Below are 17307 nucleotides of genomic sequence, written 5' to 3' on the forward strand. Positions count from 1 at the left end.
TATATTGCTGAAGCTCTCTCTCTTTAGTAATATTTCTAGTACTGACAGTTTAAAACAAAAAATCAAACCTGCTCTGAAATTCTGAAAGATGAGTTCAGGTTTCTTCTCTTTCTGATGCAGAAAACTCAGACTAACTACAAAGTAGTGCAAATCATCCTCTGTCACGTGTCTTGGAAGGTCCAATCCCTTGAAGTTGACTATCCCTCATCTTGGCAGCCTACGTAGGTGATAGAATGGCTTCCTCTGTTGTTTTATGTGGGGTCTTGTCAGAAAGTAAATATGTAACACTGTTCATTTTTTTTCTTTAAGCGATTGTAACAAGTACTTGGTGATAAACTACTGAAATGCTGAATACTTTTTGTGAAATTAAAACATATTCATTCAGTAGCTTTGGAACCTTTTAATCTACGTGTTTATCCTATTATGGCAGGTGATAAAAAACATGTTTTTAAGCATCAAGAGTATTGTTCAGGTTGTACTTTTGTTAAAATACTTATTCAGAATATCAGTGTTCAGTGATTTATAAGACCTACTTTTGTTTAAACGTAAGGTAAACATTACATTTTATAAAAAAATATTTTCTACCTGATATATCCTGCCTGACACAGTATATTGTTCTAATACTGTTGTCTGTCTTTTTTCTTTCTTTTAAGCAAAAACTGCAGAATTGAGGATTGTTAAAATATATCCTTGCCTTTGGAAATGATTGATCCATGACTTAGTACGTGTATTCTGTGTAGAATTTGGTTAGATAATCTATTATATTTACCTCTCCCAGAACCTGATTATGTCTTGTGTTTCTGTGAAAAGAGGGCTTTCTACATTATCTCCAGTGTACCCAGGGCTTGGAGTAAGCAAAACAATCTGTTGTATCTGAGCAGTATTTTGTAAAATAATACAGGTTTTTGGTTTTCTTCTTCCTTTTCCCTCCCCCCATTTTAGGATCATTATTGTGCTTAAATTGTATTTTCATATCCAACTTGTCAGGGACAGCTACTGTGCAGCCATTTCCAATCATATTTCTTTTGTGAGGAAAACCATAACAGCTTCAGGGCAGAGCAGTGAGAGAATTTCTATAGTGTATGGGACAGCTCTGACATTAACAAGGCAATGCTGCTTTTTAAGTTGGGGGGTAGAGCCATGGAATGAAGAATGACAAGCTGGTGGTATGTGCAGGTTTGTAACAGATAGTTACAGAGGGCCATGCATTTTACTGAACTGGAGTTTAATTTACAAATTAATAGCCTTTGTGTCATATCTCACTGTGGTACAAACAGTGATTCAGATACTTTTCTATATTAGCAAACAGCTAAATTGCGCAGATTATAAATGGTTCTTATGTTTTTTTCTGCTGTTCTCATTACTGTATTTAGGGTCTTTGCTGGGTCAGGCTACATTTAAATTGGACATCTATTTTATGCATTCAGAATATGGCCCTGAACCACTAATGAAGGTATAAGAAATCCAGTCCATACCTAGATTTCTACACAGGAAAATATTCCCTAATAACCTCGATTTATGAAATAAAAAGGCAACAGGTAGCATTCTTTCTTAATTGTACTTTTTTTGGTGATTCTCGTTTAAAAAAAAAACGAGGTTTGAACAAACATAAAATGTTTGACTAGGTGTTAAAAATAAAATGATTGAAAGATAATTGAGGGGCTTCCCTGGTGGCGCAGTGGTTGAGAATCTGCCTGCCAATACAGGGGACATGGGTTCGAGCCCTGGTCTGGGAAGATCCCATATGACGCGGAGCAACTAGGCCCGTGAGCCACAACTACTGAGCCTTCATATCTGGAGCTTGTGCTCCACAACAAAAGAGGCCACGACAGTGAGAGGCCCGTGCACCGCGATGAAGAGTGGACCCCGCTCGCTGCAACTAGAGAAAGCCCACGCACAGAAATGAAGACCCAACACAGCCATAAATAAATAAAAATTTTTTAAAAATTGGGAAAAAAAGAAAGATAATTGACATTGAAAAGTCACATTTAATTAGCTGCTGCTCTTAGCTGAAAATTCACACTAGAGAAATTGTATTTTTTATGGGTTATCATCTCTGATTTTCACATTGCCCTCAACAATTTCCTAAGCACTCCCTACCATTAATTCATTTGATCTTCAACATCTTTCTGAAGCAAGCAGGACAGTATAGCTTAGTACTTCAAAGAAACATAGAGAACTTAAATGCAAGCAAACTGGGCCCTGATTTTGGCTTCGTTCGTCTTTTATTATAGAGAAATATATTACAACTACCATTCCCAGCATGCAGTGCTCTTTTTTAGTCTGTCTCTGTGTTGGTACTATTTTGTCCTAGCATCTGGGTATGTTACATATTGAAGCACTGTAGTTCTCCAGGGACCCATCTCTCTTGAGTAAACAGCTACACTTTTTCTTGTTTGATGCAAAGTAAAGACAGTCCCCAGGTTCTTAGAAGGGTTCCTCGATTTAGACAGAATTTGACTATAGCAGTCTTAGCGGTCCTTTATAGTCATGCGTAAGGAGTTGGGGGAAGGTGGGGTTGAGTTTACCTATTACAGCGTGAATGAGCTAAATAAGAAAAAAGTAAACTGCATTTCAATCAGGCTGTCAAATAAAGGGTCTAATCCCCAATGGAAATGGGATATAAATCCCATTGATATGAATAAAAGGTCTAATCTCCTGTGGAGATGGGATGTAAAACCTATTGATGTACATATCAGCGTGTGTATGTGTGTGTGCGTGTGTGTGTGTGTGTGTGTGTGTGTATTTTGAAGGAAGAGTAAACCCCAAAGAATATTGTTTTAATTAAAGAAGCCAGAGTCTAATCAGTATCATGACTTATGCATTCTCCACCATCTGTTAAGCATCCATGTAGAGAATTTTGAACTTTACTGAAAAAAAAAACCCTGATAATTCCAACTGCTGCTGTTCCTTAATTCATCTAAATTGTACTGTTCAAATTCCATGACACCTTGTGAAGAACTATAACATAACTATGTTCCCAACTCTCTATGACCAAACAAATCCTCTTTAGAAGACAACATACACAGTTCACTGTATAAGATGAGGTTGTAGATGCTGCTCTGTCAAACAGGTAGTGTTTTTCAAGAATATATTCCTTTTAACTAAGGCTTATAAGGTTAGAAGCTATTTGTCTAATTCTAACCCTGAAACTGAATATTGGAGAGTTTGGGGGAAAACCTTCTAGTGCCTTACAAAATGAATGAAACAGTTATTTGTATCTAAGTATGCATGTATATATGTGTGTGTGTGTGTGTGTGTGTGTGTGTATATACACACACACACACACACATTTTTTTTTTTTTTGCCATGCCACGCAGCTTGTTCCCTGACCCAGGGATTGAACCCGGGCCCTGTCAATGAAAGCCCTGAGTCCTAGCCACTGGACTGCCAGGAAATTCCCCTAAGTATATTTTTATAGATGCTGCCACCAATATTTTTCCTCCTACTCTCCTGTCAGAATTCTATCCTGTGTGTCTCCCCTAAACATTCCCTCTAATAACTTCAGTACATATTCTCTCATTGAATTTCAGTAATATATTACATCAAGAAGGAGCTTATTTTGAGTTTATTGCTTCTTGTTCATAAAATGGTGGAATCTTCACTTAATTTTCTATTTTCTTTAAACAGCACATACCTTTTACTCTGGATTGTAATTTTGTCATTAATGTTATGCCAGTAACATACCCTATTGTTTAGAGGATAATTATGAGGCAGCATTCTGAAGACTCATGTAATCTCTTTCCTGTATCTTCAGTGTTGTTGAATATTGGTGTTACTTATAAAAACAGTTGGTTGACTTTCAGTTGGACAGTAGAAAGGTTATTTTTCTCCTCTCTTCTCTTTGGGTAAATTCGGATTTTATTAAGAAATGTAAATTTCTCCATGTTAGTTTTTATGCACACAAAAAATGTAGTATCCCTGGTTTCATTTGGGCAATTGGTGAGTCTGAAGACCTGGAAGGATTTTTCATTGCATTTTAGGTATGAAGATGGGTAGGGTTTGTTCTTGACTTTCTGGATTTGTGACAAGTTACAAGTCTACCAGTTTCTGGTATGAGGGGGGAGGTTATATTTTCTGATTGTGTGGTTGATCATAGAGGAAACAAGGATGAATTTTTAAGGCAGTACTGTGTAGGAAGATGTCTGGGTGGATGTGGCCCTCTCATAATTGATTCAAGAACAGATAATGCTGAGTGGAACACAAGCAAGCTGAGTGACTGTGTGAAAAAACGGAGCCTTGAAGCACCAGCGTCCAGTTGTGGAGGACAGGTCTTGTGCCTGCATTTGCTTTTTTTTTTTTTTTTTTTTTTTTTTTGGTGGTATGTGGGCCTCTCACTGTTGTGGCCTCTCCCGTTGTGGAGCACGGGCTCCGGACGCGCAGGCCCGGCAGCCATGGCTCACGGGCCCAGCCGCTCCGCGGCACGTGGGATCTTCCCGGACCAGGGCACAAACCCGCGTCCCCTGCATCGGCAGGCAGACTGTCAACCGCTGCGCCACCAGGGAAGCCCTGCATTTGCTTTTGAGAGAAGCTTTCTAAGATTTGTGTGAGGATTGGATGGAAATAAATTGGTGGCTCGATTGGAGGGGTAGGGGCTGTTCTTCCACCACTCCATCTCCCTTCTGTATTGACCAAGGCCATGGCACTTGGAATGATTGACTTCCATAGCAGAAAAACGAACCCGATTTTCTGTTGAATCGGACTGATAAACTTTTGTGTTTTTCTTTCGAATCTGTCTTGCTGTCGTGTGAACACATTGATAGTATCGCTGAATGTCACAATATTGATCACGGTGACTACCTGTCTCAGAAACTGTGACTTCAAGTGTCAGAGGCTCTGTGAACCCTTCTGCCTGAACAAGCCCTGATGAAACCTAGCGATGCGCATGTCAAGGGAATTGGAGGCTTGGAATCCCATTCTGGGTTTATGGAGCAGTTCTTGACAGATGCATTGAGGGGGGCGGTACTTGCCATTCTGGATACCTGGCACATTGGCCTGTTGTTTATAGAAAATATATTAAGGAGAGAAGGTAATAAATTGTTAACTTTTCTCTCTCTCTTCTGCCTTCATTCTTTCCAGCTTTTCCTTTTTCCTTTCTTTTGTTCCCCACCCCCGCTTTTAATTTTAATTTTATGTTTTAACAACTTTATTGGAGTGTAATTGCTTTACCCCTCCCCCTTTTTTAGCTCTCATTAACTTGTTAGTGAGTGATGAATGGCCAGTTTGTGAGACTTAGCCTTTTCTGAAAGCTTCAGGATAACGTTCCAAGATAATTAGCTATGTTTAAAGGTCTCCTTTATATGTGAACAACATTGAAAACATCCAGTTGTTTAGGCCAGTATAACCTGCATCAGTGACCAGCAGAAGTCGTGATTTCTTTGTTTAAGACAAAGAAATGGTAGAAGAATATAGTCTCACTTCCTGTGGAGATGAGGCTTCTTAGGAACTTTGCTTGATACTACAAGCTAAAATTTATGAAATATTATAGCTGTATTCTCTCACCGCCACCCAGAACTGGTACTGACCCAGATTGGGGTCCTGCTGGAGTTAATGTGACTGTTGTATTTGCCAGAGCTGCAAGACTGAACTAGAACAGGAGTGGATTGTGGAGCCTAGAAAAGCCAGCCACTGCACAGGGCAACTCTCCTTTATTAGTTGGTCCTTAAAAGAGTGTGCAGGGTCTCTGTACACCTAAGGAGCGCCTCCACTGCAGAGCTCACCTAACTTTAGATCATTGGTTTTCAAAATGCAGTGAATAGTTTATTTGACAGAAGGCAACAGTGCTTCCCCTGACGGTTGATTTTTTTAAAAAATTTCATAGACGTGCACAACTATATTCTGGGTATTCTTCTAGGCTTCTGGTGAACACAGCAAGGACTGCCAGGACAATGCATTTCTGAGCGGCTCTCTGAAATATGCCAGCGCCTTCTTTCAAAGAAAGCATTACTCACCTCATATGATCTGACCCGTGTCCAATCTGCACAGCTCTCTCTCTCTTCTTTTTTTCCTCTTCTCAAGGACTAATGAAAGTTTGCGAGTATTTTGATCCCATCTCCCCTCCTCGCTTAGTTTCAGGCCCTGGGGGAGGAACAGTTGTGAATGCATCGTGACTCACTGACTCCCACGTTTCTGATTCTGGTTCTGATTGGTTGTCACCTTGCTCTAGCCATATGGCTTCAGAGTACTCTAGCCTGCGTCCCTTTCTTGTTCTTTCCCCTACTGTTCCCTTCTGTTGTACAAAACACTGGGAGTGGGTTCCAAGCTTTGTCTCTTGCTTCTAGTTTAACCCGGTTAGGCAGTAAGTGGAGAGCACACTGTATTTCCTAAAAACAGCTATAGAGGAGAAAAACACCCTTTCCTTTTGTGCCTGGTATAGTAATTATTTCGTTTCCTGTGCTGTTTTGTTTTTTCTTTTAATTTTATTTATTTATTTATGGCTGTGTTGGCTCTTCGTTTCTGTGCCAGGGCTTTCTCTTGTTGCGGCTAGTGGGGGCCACTCCTCATTGCGCTGCGCGCGCCTCTCACTATTGCGGCCTCTCTCGTTGCGGAGCACAGGCTCCAGACGCGCAGGCTCAGTAGTTGTGGCTCACGGGGCTAGTTGCTCCGCGGCATGGTGGGATCTTCCCAGACCAGGGCTCGAACCCGTGTCCCCTGCATTGGCAGGCAGATTCTCAACCACTGCGCCACCAGGAAAGCCCTCCTGTGCTGTTTTTATTCAAAGTTTATTTTTTGGCAGGTGTCACATTTGTGTTTGTATTATTTCCTCCTGGTTTCTCTCCTCCCCCTGATTTGAGCTGGGGGGGTTTGTTTTTGTTTTGGTAAAGGGACTAAGAATGATGCTGTACTTTAGCTAGTTTGTTAATATGTTTGATTAATGCTGATTAATATGTTGGGGAGGAGGACTGAAAGCAACTCTAAATAATTACTTAATTGTTAAATGTCTTATTGTTCTGGCAGTCACCAAGCAATAAAGTCTACATGTGGTACTCAGGATTATCCATGCCACCGCTACTGTTACTTCCCCTTCTCTTAAACTATATCTATTCAATTACCTAAGTTTTACACTTGAGAAATAGGGTTTTGAAGACTTGAAAGTTATTTTTTAAGAATTTTTTTATTAACTTGTATTTTTAGTATTCTGCAGATGGTTTCTGGAAAGACTTTGGACTCTACATCTTTTCTTTTTAATATTTAACTGCTCAAAGAGGTGGTGCTAGCAGAGTACAAAGTATAGCAGACCTGCCCCCCCCTCGCCCCGCCAAATTGGCCTTTATGTGATATTTTCATTGCCTAAAAAGAATCAGTAATAAAAATATTAAAATTTTTCTCAAGAATGTATTTTGTATTGACTTAAAGTTTTTAAAAATCCATTTTGTAAATGTTTTAATGTTCAAATATGTCAAGGAAGCAACCTGCAGGTTTGGACTCTTTAGAGAGTGTGTGTAGTGAAGTTGGTTAGAATCATAGGCAGGAAGGTGAAATCAACCCGGCCCTTATGGTTTCACTTAACCCCTTATTTAAAGATCTTCATTTACTTCTTCTCTATTTAAATCTATATGAGAAGACAGTAATCTATTTTTGCCAGAAATAACAAACCTCAGCTGGTGAATTCACTTGAAAGTGTAGGCGAGGAGTGCTGCTTATACTTGCTTCCAGCCATTAGGGCAGGAGTGTCAGAACCCAGGTCTGACCCCAAATGGTTATTATATTTTCTCTGAGCCATTTGCTGGTCTTTGGTTCCATCACTTCACACATCATGTGAAGAGAATGAGAACATTTACTTAGCCACCGTAGTTCTAGATGCAGAGTTTAGTTGTGAACAAAATAAATCCATAGCCGCGTGGAGCTTACCTTGTGTTGAAATGTATTATTATAGTAATGAAGGTTTCCAAATGCACCATTTTCTTGGATTTCAACAAGGACAGAAAATTCAAAAAACCTTAATTAAAAATTTTCATCCCGTATAGCTAAAACACTACTCTGCCTAAGCAAATGCATGTGTTTTCACAGATCCTGTCCCAGCAAAGCAGTGCTCATGAGTTACATGTTTCAGTTATTTACAATGTCTGTTGTGTATATTGCATAGTGCTGGGATCAAGGTTTCTTTGTTTAAAAGTCTGTTTAATGTTTGAAACTGCCATTAGATACATGATGTTTGTTTGATTAACAAAAATTACTGTAGCATAACTGGTATGTATGTTATCAGATGCAAAAAAAATAAATGACCAAGTGTGTGCCACTCATAGTTCCAAGTACTTTACGTGAGGCAGTTTGGTACTCGTAAGAATCCTAAGGATATTATTAATCACCTCATCTTTACAGAACAGGAAATTGAGGCACAGATAGGTTAAGTGGCTTGACCAACATCATATAACTGGTAAGTAGCAAAACTGAAATTTGAATTGAGGCAGTATGTTTGCAGAGTTGTGTTTTCACTGCTACGTTATACTGCCCTTCCAGCCCAGCACACTAAATAATAATAGTCAAGGAGTCTCAGCTCTGCTATGCGACCTCCATTAGCTTTTCTTCTCATCTGTGCCTCCGTTTCCCTTTATAGATTGATATAAAACGTTACTTATGCCATGGGTTTCTCCTCAGTTGTCTAATCTGTAAATTTTAGAGGTAACAAGATCTAGAATAAGCTAGTTACAGAAAAGATGTCAGAGGCATATAATTGCTGCCTATTTCTATACAGCTGAGATAGAACAATATTCTCATAGATTTTATTCTTTTTTGTCCTCCTTTGTAGAAAAGAGTAGTTGAACAGCTTCGGAAGAACCTGATAGTAAAGCAAGAACAACCAGACAAGTTCCAAATACAGCCATTGCCACAATCTGAAAACAAACTACAAACAGCACAGCAGCAACCACTACAGCAGCTACAGCAGCAACAGCAGTACCACCACCACGCCCAGTCGGCTGCATCCTCTCCCAGCCTGACTGCTTCACAGGTACAAGTGTGGATGGAGCACCTCGGGCTTCGTGCTGTAGGCTGATTTGCTATGGGTCATGGAGAACTAGGTCCTGTTTCAGACTATGTTAACAACCTCAACCAGCACTAAACAAAGGTTATTTTGGTTACTTTTTTATACTGTACTGGGATGATAATCACTTGAAATTCATTGCCTGAAGGAAATGACATTACCAAGGAGTAAAAGTTAAACTGATTTCCCATCTGTCCAAAGAAGGAGAAAAGGTAATCAGTGACAACGAAAAATCACTTCTCTTTATTAGAACAGAATTAAAGTCTTCTTTTGAACTTCTGGAAGTATTTGTTTGCACTTGTTCTAAAAGTCTTTGTGACTTGACCCTCAGGAATTGTTTTTCTGGAATTCTTAGCAATTTTAGATGTGGAGATATTCCAGGATCAATACCCATGGAACCAGGTAGAAAGAGGCATTTAGAAGGTGGTATATTTCATAGAAATGAAATATTCATTTCCAAGTCCAGTTCGTCTCATATGAGAATATGTGTCTGTTCTCATATACTAAAGGAAATCTGAAATGGAAGCTCCAGGTCAAAAATAGCACTAAGGGGTGGGAAGCCTAATAATATGCTAACTGGTGTAGCTGTGCAAATGATTTTACTGAAAAGGGCATTTGCACTACCATATAATGTAAGGATATTGAGGCAATCAAGACACACAAAAAGGACATATTTGGGAATGTTTCTATTAAGAAAAGTATTCAAGCTTGATCTCCACATACTTATATGTAGTGTGGGCATACCTTTTAAAGTGGGACACTTGAGCAGTGGTTCTTGATCTTCGGAGGTCCCAGACTCCTTTAAGACTCTGTTGAAAGCCATGGATTCCCTCCCTGGAAAAATACACTCACACCTAATACAGTCATTTTTGCACATGGTTTTAAAGACTTTGGGATCTTCTGAAACCTAAGCATGGACACCTCTCACCCACCAACGCCATCTTCACTGTATCTATATGTAGAGAAAAAGATTTTAGTTTACTTGGTCAGTCACCACTTATGGACATTGGGCTGGTTCATATACAATATTTTGCAAATGAGAAATACGTTACTTACAAAAATACTGAAGATTACTAAAGATAGTTAACAGTTAATAGAGGTTACCATATACTGGCATTCTCCTAAGCACTTTACATGTATAACATATGCAGTCCTCACCCCATCCCTACTAAGGACGGTATTATTATTATCTCTGTTTTTTAGAAAAGAAAACTAAGGCACAGAAAAATTAAATAATTATCTAAAATCATATATCTATTATATGGTGGAGCCAAGATTTGAACCCAGATGTTCTGGTTAAAAATTCTGCCCATTCGCTACTGTAGACTGCCATACAATACCAAAAAAAAGAAATGCCAACATTGTATAAAATGCCAAAGAAGGAAAATGAAGAATCCCTGTTGTAGCTAGAGTGGCCTACATCATTTCTACCCTAACCTCCAAGGCTATTTGGAAATTAGGCATTCAAACTGACTTTAAAACCCCCCTGACCAGCATTTATATTTCTTCTAAAAGATTGCCTATCAGTTTACTTTTTTTGGAGTTTTAAACAGAGTTGGATTGGTTGTTCTCTTCTCAAAGTACAATTTGATCAGAAAGTGTTTACATGGAAGGAGTGTGGTAGAATTCATTGTTTCCTGGTACTAGGAATTTTCTCTCCTAACCCATGGAAACTTTCTGTTCAAGTACCATTCCATATCACACAAATCAGAGAAAATACTTATATAATACTTACAATAGCTATTTCCTTCCCTGGTAATCTGAGTTCTGTGCTGCTTTGGGATGTAAGGGACCTAGGGCTATCCCCAAAACAGTGTTATGTGGCATCCCTCCATCTGGTAGCCCACCTGATATATTTAATTGATTTAGCTAAACTTGTTTTATATTATTTTGTTTTGTTTAATGTTAAAAGCCATAAGATCTCTAGGTTATTGGGTTTTGTTTTTATAGTAAACTGTCAATCATTATTTATCACATGCTCCTTATACAAGAGCTTCTGGTATACAAAGAGGTAGTAATGGTCCCTGCCTAGAATCTGGTAAACTATGATAATTATTTTCATTCATTATGTAAATGTTTATTGAGTCTCTACTATATGCAAGCTTTCTGCTAGGCAATGTCTTGTAAATAAGACAGAATTTCTGTCTTCAAGAACTTAACAGATTTAGAGGAGGGGAAGATGTAAACAGCTAACAAAGAAGAATAAAATGAACGCACCTGTGAAAATACCAGAGGACAGTAATATTGACTAGAGGGATCAGAGAGTGCTTCATAAAGGAGGTGGCTTTTGATCAGGGCCTTGACAGATAAGTGAGATTTCAGTGATGGAGCACAGGGGGAAGAGCATCAAGGTGTAGAGAACAATGTGAACAGAAGTATGGACTCAAAAAAGTAAATGCGTGTCTTGGAAATAGCAAGTAGGCTGATGTGGCTGGAGCGTGGATTCCAGGAAATGGTGGAGAGGGACATAAAACCAGAAGGTAGGAAGAGGCTAGCTTGTGGAAGCCCTCCAATATGTGGCAGAACTTTTGGGGGTTTTGGCAGTCATAGGGAGTCATTAAAGATTCATGAGGTCAAGGACAAATGGGAAGTTTAATACATGGCATATACTAAATTTCTAAGTCCAGAAAGGATTAACTATTAATTTAGCAATCGGCATGGGCAGGGAAGAAGTGCTAGGATGAGAAAGTGTTTTATTCTAAGTCAGGTGATTAGCATGTACCAAGTCATGGGGCAGTGGGAGGATCAGTCCCCTTTCCTTAGCTAACTCCAGCTTATGTTTGTATGTATATTTTGAAATTTTTCCAAACTACAGAAAAAAAATGAAAGAATAGTTGAACACAGGCGTACCCTTCAACTTAAATTCACAACTTTGTCATTTTAAATGAGTACAAATGTAAAGAAGAATGCAGTTAATAAAACCAAACAGAAAATAAACCCTCATAGACAGAAGGAGGAGGGGTTCTATTGATAGTTGTCCGAGTGTACAACAGTTACCTTCCATTCAAAATTAAACAAATAGGGATTTCCCTGGTGGCGCAGTGGTAAAGAATCCGCCTGCCAATGGGGCACGGGTTTGAGCCCTGGTCCAGGAAGATCCCACATGCCGCGGAGCAACTAAGCCTGTGTGCCACAGCTACTGAGCCTGTGCTCTAGAGTCCTCGAGCCACAACTACTGAGTCCGCGTGCCACAACTTCTGAAGCCCATGTGCCTAGAGCCCGTGCTCTGCAACAAGAGAACCCACTGCAGTGAGAAGCCCGCACACTGCAACAAAGAGTAGCCCCCCGCTCGCTGCAACTAGAGAAAGCCTGCACGCAGCAACGAAGACCCAACACAGCCAAAAATAAATAAATAAAATAAATAAAATTTTTAAAAAATTAAACAAATAGTCTAAAATAGGTGTGGAAGTTAATTAGAGCCCATAGTAATAATCCCTCTAAGTTCTGATTTGTACGTTGGAGTTTATCTTTTTTAAATCGATACCTCATGCTTTGCAGGTAAAAAAAAAAAACTTAGCAAAAAAATAAAAGGATTTTGCTGTTAGTGCTTCTTGCCATGTATTTTCTGCATTAACTTCTAGTTCATGCCGTTTGGGTTTTGTTCATAAAGAACCCCTTCATGAAACTGGGGAAACTGCTGTCATCTTTTGAAGGTGATCATACTTGGATAGCATCAACCAGCCAAGGACTAGTCACAGCTTCCATAAAAATAATTTTTTTTTTCTGGGCACCTTTCCTCACTGTCCTCTCTTCCTCCTGCCAGAACAATTCAGAGGTTTTCATTCGGTTTGGCTATCAAAATTCTAGATTCTCTCTGTCATCTAAACTCGGAACTCCAGGAGTTTGATTTATGTTCCCTAGTACTTAACAGTAGAATAAGCACCAGACCAGGAGTGAAGATCTAAGCAGTACCTGTGTCAATACCTGGTGTCAGTAAATGGTTTGCAAATAAATGTAGTCTTCAAAAGCTTTTCATCAGTGCATATAGTACTAGGTCTTGTGCCTCTGTATACAAAGAGAGTTACGTAGATGCTAGAATTTCACATGGAGTGAAATTAGCTACAACCAAATATTTATAAAGTAGAATAAAAATGCTAACCTAACATGACTAGACTTGACTAACCTAACATGAACTAACCTAACATGACTAACCTAACATGACTAACCTAACATGACTAGACTTGACTAACCTAACATGAACTAACCTAACATGACTAACCTAACATGACTAGACTTGACTAACCTAACATGAACTAACCTAACATGACTAACCTAACATGACTAGACTTGACTAACCTATGAACAGACTTGTTAGAATTCAGTGCTTTTTAGTGTTGCAGGTAATGCTAAGTATATAAATCAGGTGAGTTTGAGGTTTTACTCACTTTTTAAGAAAAAATATTCAAAAGATTGTTAATGACTTACCTGATCAAGGATGTTTTAAACAAAAGTATATTGACCCTCTTTTAAAGTGGAACCAACACGCATGACTGTTTTTAAAATCCATGTCAGTGAGTTCTGCTGACTAGAGCTTTTCTTCCATAACCTGTGTTGGCACCAGGATTGAATGCCATCTGGTGTGACTTGCTCACCACTTCAAAAAGTTCTTTGTATTTGAATGTTTTAAATTGATGGAGAGAGCTAATATCACACTGTGTTAAAAACACATATTAAAAATAGCAGGTAATACAAAGTCAGTCCCGCTGCTACACTACTGTAACATTTCTGATGATAAATAGCACTTAGCTTTTATTTGGTTTTCATCACTGATAGGCAGGATGACCTGCTACCTCCCAAAATAAATAATTATCCGTGTTCCCCCTTTTACTCCCATTTCACACTTGAGAGGACAGTGGCAAGGAGAATGAGCCATTCTGTATTGTTGACTTAGAGAAGAGGAACATATTTGGGTGATTTTAATTGCAGGCATCAATAAGGATTGCTCATTAGGCTGTGATGGGATAGACAGGGCCAGATTATTACATTGTTTAGGTTAAAAGAAAAAAAAGTTGTTAAAATATTAGATAATACATGCATGTATGTGTTTAAGGCAGAAAAATTACTTAGAACCAAACAATACACAAGGGCTTGCATAGACACTGAAATAGAAATTCACAAAGGAATTTGTTCAGATCTGTTTCAGGGAGAGTGGGGTCCTTTTCCCTGGTCGAGGGCAGTGCTGTCCAATAGAACTTTCTGTAGTGTTGGAAAGCTCCACTGTCCGGTTTGGTAGCCACTAGCCATGTGTGGCTGTAAACATGTGAAATGTGGCTAGTGTGACTGAGGAACTGATGTTTTAATTTTTATTTTGTTTTCATTAAATTTGAATACCTGCATGAGGCTATTAGCTACCAAACTGAACAGTGCAAGTAAGAAGAAAAAGGTGAAATAATATCAAAATCAGAACCAACAAGTTAGACCAGGTATATTTTCACGTTTCTGAAACATCTCTATCTTGAGTGACTAGTAGCATTGGATAGGTGTGTATGCCATGAAATCAGGTTGTTTATATTTTCTTTTTTTGTAGCTGGCTCCTTTAATTACTGTAATAGAAAGTCTAGAAAAATACAGCTTCAGAGCTGCAGTAGCGCTTGTGGAGCGTCAGTCAAGTCCTCTCACCTCAGTTCAGACTCTGATCTATAAGACTTTCTGAAACTCAGGTGTTTGTTTCCACCTTGTCGCCCTTTTCTGGATCTTTCCTCACTTCTGCAGCAGTCCTGCAGAGCAAAGATTGTAGATTGTGATTCATATCCCTTTGGTATCAAGAGCTGGTATTTACTATACGAGTTGGTTAATAGGTTTCATTATCTAGAGTTTGGGATTTACTGCCTTTGAGGCAACAATTGTACTAATTCTTACGTGAGTTGCCCTTCCTCTTCTCCAGGGTGGCACTCAAAAGAATTAAAAGACCCTGTCATTTTATCCCAGCCTTTGTGTCACAGGAGGCAGATATCCAGAATTATATGATAGCTTTCTTCATATTGATGAGGTTGTAGCAATTAATGATGGAGATGGTGTGTACCTCATTGATTTGCAACTTCTACAAAATTTAAATTAATTGAGAGCAAGCAAAGAATTAGAAAAATCAGAAGAAATAGGTATACTCATATTCTGTATCTGTAAACCCACCCCCTTCCTTGTTGAGAACCCTGTGCCCATATTAGTCTGCAGTTATTACTGTGAACTTAAAGCTAAATTTGAGAACTCTGGCAAACTAGAGATTGCCTCTTCGTATAGCAAGAACTGTGCTTTATGTACACAAAAGAAATGTTGTTACACCAAGAAACTTGACTGATGATGAGAATTATTGCTTTGTTTTCTTCTGGAGGCTAGCATTTTGTTTAGTGGGATGACACTTCAGCGTCCTAATGTCTGTTCTCCATGTCTCCTAGAAGACTGTAACTACAGCTTCTATGATTACCACAAAGACACTACCTCTCGTCTTGAAAGCAGCAACTGCGACCATGCCTGCCTCTGTTGTGGGCCAGAGACCTACCATTGCTATGGTGACCGCCATCAACAGTCAGAAGGCTGTGCTCAGCACTGATGTGCAGAACACACCAGTCAACCTCCAGACGTCTAGTAAGGTCACTGGGCCTGGGGCAGAGGCTGTCCAAATTGTGGCAAAAAACACAGTCACTCTGGTAAGCCAGCAGCTGCTACTCATGTGTGCCTACATGCGAGGGTTCAGGATATGCATTTGTAGAGTATATCCATTTTATGCTCCTGCTGGATTTTTCAGTCTCCATCACTCTTCTACCATACCAGATTCCCCTTCGGGGCTGACAAGGGAATATGGCATTCCTGCTATCTATTTAAATAACTATAGAGGTGTTCTTACACCAAGGATCAAAACTCTTTGAGGTATTATCTGAGGCCAAAGGATGACTTGACTTAAGGGGGGAAAATGTCCTTCACAGAGGCATTTACACTGTTTCATGTATCTCTCCCTCTATCCTAACCACACTCCTTCCTGTGAAACTAGAGTGCTTAAACTCTCTGGTGCTATGTTACCAATTTGGGGAAAATGCCGTGAATTTTTTTAGTACACTCTTCCTTGAAATTGCACTCAGGAAGTACTGGAGTTAGTTGGGCACTTAAAAATTTTTCAAGAAACTCACAAATAACAGTGTCCATGTCCAAGGTCCATCAGAAAGAAGATCCCTAGAAGGAAGAAGCACTTGAATAAAAATTGTTCTTGAGATTTCTAGGGTAAAACTGTCTAAAAACTGTTTTCAGAATATACCCAAATTGTAGTTTAAATGTCCGTTCTTAAAATGGAAGCTAAGAGCTCTTAGTGGCTTTCGAATAATGACCAGTGGTGAGTGAAACTAGAGGGCATTAAAGTGAAGCTTTACTACTTACCCAGGAATCTTTAGGGGAGTAACCAAATCACTCAGCCGGACGCTGAGAGTTAGAACATTCTCTATAGGAATAAAGCCGTTCACTGTTATGTAAAGCTCTTATATTAGGAAAAAGCCCATTTGTCCAGGCAGCAAGTTTGATTTTCCTTTGGATCCAGTGTTGACTTTTAAAATACATAAGTGCGGTAAAGCAATTATACCCCAATAAAGATGTTAAAAAAATAAAATACGTAAGTGCAAGAGTTCTTGAACCTCAGAGGAAATTGTGATTGCTGAGCTTGCTGGGTTCTACGTTAGCTGTGTAAGGAAACAGAAATGAGGTTGGTTTACTTTATGGGGTAAAGCCTGCAAGCAGGAGAGTAAACAAGTTTCTTAAGGCGGTGTTAATTCAGATGATTAATTCTATGATGAAAGCTTATAGAAAATATTGTCTGATTGAGAGAATAGTGATGCTGAAACTACTTTAAGAATACCATCTTTGATATTGAATAATTATTTTCCTCTCTGATTTACTTTTCTCATTTTTTAGCAGGTTCAGGCAACACCTCCTCAGCCCATCAAAGTACCACAGTTTATCCCCCCTCCTAGACTCACTCCACGTCCAAACTTTCTTCCACAGGTGAGTAAATCAGTTGACAAGCCCAGTGATGGGTTGGGTGGGACAAAAATCCTTGTGAGCCCTTTCTAAGCAGCCTGTAATGCACTTGTCAATTCAGCTGTATTCAGATCCCACTTAGCTAAGGATTCTAGCTGCTGATCTCTATACCATGAAGAAGATTTTTGTTTTTTTTTGTTTTTTGGCTGCACTGCACAGCATGTGGGTCTTAGTTCCCTGACTAGGGATCGAACCCATGCCCGCTGCAGTGGAAGCTCCGAGTCTTAATCACTGGACCACCAGGGAGGTCCCACAAAAGAAGCTTTATTTATTTTTAATTGGAGTATAGTTGCTTTACAGTATTG

General features: G+C 39.2%; 1 protein-coding gene across 33 annotated transcripts in view; it reads left to right on the forward strand.

The window, feature by feature from the left end:
* PHF21A (PHD finger protein 21A) overlaps positions 1–17307 on the forward strand; it is a 189951-nt gene that overhangs the window by 128703 nt on the left and 43941 nt on the right. For 28 of the 33 annotated variants that reach the window (XM_067749275.1, XM_067749281.1, XM_067749282.1 and 25 more), the window contains 3 exons: positions 8750–8950; positions 15376–15627; positions 16877–16966. In XM_067749275.1, the coding sequence (XP_067605376.1) occupies positions 8750–8950; positions 15376–15627; positions 16877–16966 (543 nt within the window). The remainder of the gene's footprint in view (positions 1–8749; positions 8951–15375; positions 15628–16876; positions 16967–17307) is intronic. The other 5 variants (XM_067749277.1, XM_067749284.1, XM_067749280.1 and 2 more) reach the window with 2 other exon arrangements.

This window comes from Pseudorca crassidens, chromosome 9 (assembly GCF_039906515.1).
Source record: "Pseudorca crassidens isolate mPseCra1 chromosome 9, mPseCra1.hap1, whole genome shotgun sequence".
In the NCBI taxonomy this organism is placed as follows: domain Eukaryota; kingdom Metazoa; phylum Chordata; class Mammalia; order Artiodactyla; family Delphinidae; genus Pseudorca; species Pseudorca crassidens.